This window comes from Carassius auratus, unplaced genomic scaffold, assembly GCF_003368295.1.
Source record: "Carassius auratus strain Wakin unplaced genomic scaffold, ASM336829v1 scaf_tig00214494, whole genome shotgun sequence".
In the NCBI taxonomy this organism is placed as follows: Eukaryota; Metazoa; Chordata; class Actinopteri; order Cypriniformes; family Cyprinidae; genus Carassius; species Carassius auratus.
In genome coordinates, this window is record NW_020527679.1 from 23,218 (window position 1) to 27,569 (window position 4,352).

General features: G+C 39.6%; 1 protein-coding gene across 1 annotated transcript; it reads right to left on the reverse strand.

The window, feature by feature from the left end:
- Positions 1-939: 939 nt before the first annotated feature.
- On the reverse strand, positions 940-4,352 carry LOC113092151 (uncharacterized). The gene is made up of 9 exons (XM_026257761.1): positions 4,251-4,352; positions 3,421-3,653; positions 2,828-3,006; positions 2,643-2,736; positions 2,200-2,538; positions 1,998-2,115; positions 1,795-1,886; positions 1,570-1,694; positions 940-1,065 (listed from the first exon to the last, which is right to left on the reverse strand). Exons 3-8 carry the CDS (start codon positions 2,884-2,886, stop codon positions 1,611-1,613), a joined length of 786 nt encoding a protein of 261 aa, XP_026113546.1. The 5' UTR covers positions 2,887-3,006; positions 3,421-3,653; positions 4,251-4,352; the 3' UTR covers positions 940-1,065; positions 1,570-1,610.

The following is a 4,352-nucleotide window of genomic DNA, read 5'->3' on the forward strand; positions in this document are numbered from 1 at the left end:
TATTATTCAAGCATATCTGACACACAAACAGTGTTTCCTCCATGTTGATTTGACCGTGGTGGCCCCCCACAGCAACATTTCTGACCCCCCCATAGTATCAGAAATAGGGGCTGCATTGTTAGAGTGGGAGAAAAAATAAACAAAATAAAAAAATAAAAAGGAAACTCTGCAACAAAAATGACTTAATGCTCATTTCTCACTTGAGAGCTCATCAAACTCATCTGACAATTCAGAGTCACTGTCGTATCCATCCCAATCATTCTGGATGTCCATACTTGTTCCAGTCAAAACTTTAGCATAACAGTCTCTTGCATGCTTCATCCTTCTGATGACTTCTTGCTTCTTTCTCAAAGTTAAGCTGAGGAAACCCTTGATCCCTTCTTCATTTAGATCCCACAACTCACCTTGTAAAACAAAACATTATCAGAAAAAAAAAAATTCAGTACAGTATAGTATTTTAATGCATTAATTAATGTGTACTTTTCAATGCCTCACTGGAAAGCTGGCATGACATCTCCTTGAGTGTGTCTGCACGAGTGGAGAGAGATTTCCAATGCTTTGCCATCTCAGAAAGAACAATCTTTTTCTCCTCCTCAAGTCTCCTTATAGCCATCACAACATCAAACGCCTTCCTCTTGGTTTTCAAATCTACAGCGTCTGGGATACAGTTGTGGAAAATAAGTCAATTGTAAGTATGATTATTTTTCAAAGAATTTCTGAGATAATCTGGGATAAGGCATAATTATTTTTGCTACTGTGAATTAAACAAAATTGGCAACAGATTTGTGTACCACCATGTGAAAGTTGCCATGGCCAAACTGTCTCGTCAGAGAGAATGATGTCAAAGGCAATTCTTTCTGTATCTGGAACCATACTGTTGTATTTTTCAAACAACAGAGCTAAGAATGGCCTTCTCCTCTCTGATTTTGCGCTGGATCTGGGCCCGACCTTTGCTGCCATCGGTGTCTTTGTAAAGGCGCTGGGACATTCTTTTAATGCTGGCCACCAGCACCTCTATTCTATTGATCACCGTGTCAAGATCGGCATTCTTTTGGGATGCTTTTGCTGAGAAGAAGAAAAAAAAAAAAAAAAGTGTATACATTTCACATTTTCATGGCAGTAACTGAAACGCTATAGTGAAGTCATAAGGATTATCTCTTGTTGCTTTTTTTTCCTTTATATATATAAAAAAAAAAAAAAACGCTCCTAGGGGAAGGACAGGCGAGTCTCAATCATTTCATATTTATTAGCGTGTATAGGAAGTATGTAACAGGGTACCAAAGAAAATGACAACGTAGCCAAGATGGGATCCACTAACTGCAAGAAATGTCCAAACTTCTGGACTGTGCACCATTCAGGTACTTTCAGGGTACTTTGTTTTGACATTATTTCCAGTGTGTATAGTGTATAGTACATACTAAATTTTGCAAATGCATTTTTATTGCATAAGTACATGACCAAAAAAAACAGTGCATGTATGATTTCATTTTAAAACAATAATTACTTGCAGAAGCATGTCTCCCATTATTCTGCAGAACTGAGCCATTGAAGTAATAGTATAACTTTCACCTTCTGCCCACTCCTTAATATCAGTGACCCAGCCCTCAACTTCAACTTGTGTCACTGCCAGCTGGATTCTCATGCTTTCCAGGTCCTGAAGTTGGCTTTCCAGACGTTTTGTGGCCTTCAAATAACTAAAAAAAAAAGGAAATGAAAGTAGAAAAATGTTATACCTACAAAAATATACAATAGAAGGTATTTACAATATAAGAAAATAACAATACTCATCTCTACCTTCTGATATCGGCAGGGAAGTGAAGTAGCCAAGTTATTAAACTTTTGCTGATTCCAGCGCATGGCCATCAATGTAAGCATGTCAGTACGCCCTACAAAAAAAAAAAAAAAAAAAAAAAAAATCTGTGTTGTACCACATGTCCCTCACTGGCTACAATTTTCTTGTAACACTTTCAGTCTTGTGCAGTGTGTGGTTACCTTACCTGCTTTGGACATGTGCTTCGTGGTCACAGCAATCCTAGAGAGGAAGGCATTACACTGCTCAACCTCCTCCCCAAGTGTCAATCCGGCCCCATGCTGGTAAGCTCCACTCCATTTAACCTATTGAAGAAAATACTTAAAAGCTGCCAACATTCCTTTTGCAGGTGTTTAGGGACAGTCAATGACATTGTAATGTTTTCTTACCTCGCATTTAAAATCATGGGCTTTGGCATGAAACACTGAGAGGAATGGTTTCATGCTCAGAAGGTGCTGGAGCTCCGGGCAGCTTTTTGTCACTTTGTTGAGGTAAGGCTTGCAGGTTATATCCATGGCAAAAAAGCTTATTGGCGTATTTGCCAGCTTGTTCTGCAGGTAGAGGGGATAAGCATATATTTCTCCCCTGAACATGTTGAGAGCAGCGAGAAAAACTCCATGTCGACAGACTGCAAGCTCAAGTCCCTCCTCATCAATTTTACTTGAGGATTTCTGAGACGTTTCCCTTGCAGCTGACCACTCCCCTACACAGACACCTCTTCCAGAGACCTACAAAATGGAAAAAGGTCGTTATAAAAAGTAAGGAATCACCCAAACAATGTCAAGATGTTATTGGTGTTTTTTTTTTTTGAAATATTATAAAACAAGTTTACATGGTTGGTGGTAGAATGAATGTAATCCACAAATCTCTCTACTTCATCATCTTTTGCAATGAAGATGCCATCAAGTAAGGCTTTTTCTTCAGATCTAAATGAAAGAAAGATACACATTGACCTTCAATATGACACAGCCAAGGTTACTTTAACAACACTGCAAATTACACACATTTTGTAAGTACCTTGCTGCATTCTTAAAGCGGTAGTGCTTGCGATTTCCATCCACAGAAACAGCAAGCATGTCTGGGGTGCATGCAGGGCAGACAAAATGCTCCTCCCTGCAGATCTTATCCACCTCAAATCTAACAGCCTCCCACTCCAAAAAACTTTTTCTGAAGCTGTCTGCTGTGATCTTCCCAATCTGTTTCAGAACAATAAAACATGCCAACATAATTCACAGTTAACTAAAGTCAGTAAGGTCAAAGGTGACGCCAAATCCTCCACCATCGAGCCTCCACAGGCAGCTGCTCAGCCCAGTGCATCATTGGAAATCTTTTGGCTCTTTGTATGTCACGGACAGAAAACATCACAACCAAAAAAAATTTACATTTAGTGTACGAATTTCGATTTTTTACAGAGCGGTAGTTTTTACACAAATTTTGAATATTAGATGATGTTCTATCAATGTATCGTGTATAGCTAAATCACAGTGTTTTGATATCATCAACATGCTCCAATTATAATAATCAATGTGTTGATAATGTCACCATAGTCATTCTACAATACACGTTAATACAAGTACTAGTTGTTAGTGATTCCCACCACTAATACTCACACGGCCAAAGCGGAGAGTTCATTGATCAAGCATTCTTAAAAATGCTTGGCATGACAGTCCTGGTGCTTCCATCTTCAACTCTTCATATGAATAAAACACATCTGTAGAGTACACTGTGGAAAAGTGAAGGGTAGCAGGCCAGTAGTCATTACGGACTAAGTCATCCACTCCAGGGCTCCATGTGGCTTTGCATGCCTCGCATTTCATCTCAGGCATACTGAGATCATATCGTCCTGGAAAAATCAAGAACACATTGTATTATGCACAACTCTGACAAATTCATTGGGAACTAGAGGTCCCTCCCGCATGTCCCGACACAAAAGACTGTTGTGATGTTCTTGAATTTCTAAAGAAAAGTAGCTTACATTATAATCACCCATGTAGTACAGTCAGAACCAAGAAACTTAAAATCAGACATCTGGCAGTCTTTCTCAGTTGTCAAATGCATTTTTCGTTATATAATGCAAAACTGTGGTCTTTCACAGGCGGGAGATGCACATACGGTTATCGATGTGGGTGGGAGCGGGACTAAAACAACACATAGCAGAACGGGACTGAATATTGCAGGAATGGGGGGGGGGGTGCAGGACTGAAAATCCTGCCCAGCGCAGACCACTATAGTGAACGTTTGAATAGAAATACATTAGCAGTTTTTTTTTTTTTATTCAAATAGGATAATGGAAAGTGTCAGGAAGCGAGTGGGAGAGCCCTATGGGATGGAATCAGGTTAAAGTCCAACCCAGGTCCCTATGGGCACTTTGCCCAAAATGTGATATGTACACTACAGCCGCTTGATCTGGAATGTCCCCTTAAGTTCATCTTATTCTTACCATTCATTGTAACCACAGCAACAACTTTTCCTGTGTTGACACTCAACGATCCTGGAGAACAACTACATATTTTTTTGGGCATCTCCAATGGCACAATACACA

Excerpts from the sequence above, each read along its gene's own strand:
- LOC113092151 (XM_026257761.1), bottom strand. The coding sequence starts at position 2,886 with ATGCTTGCTGTTTCTGTGGATGGAAATCGCAAGCACTACCGCTTTAAG. Across the intron at positions 2,737-2,827 it reads CGCTTTAAGAATGCAGCAAG|ATCTGAAGAAAAAGCCTTAC; the intron begins GTACTTACAAAA and ends TCTTTCATTTAG. Across the intron at positions 2,116-2,199 it reads CCCATGATTTTAAATGCGAG|GTTAAATGGAGTGGAGCTTA; the intron begins GTAAGAAAACAT and ends TTTCTTCAATAG.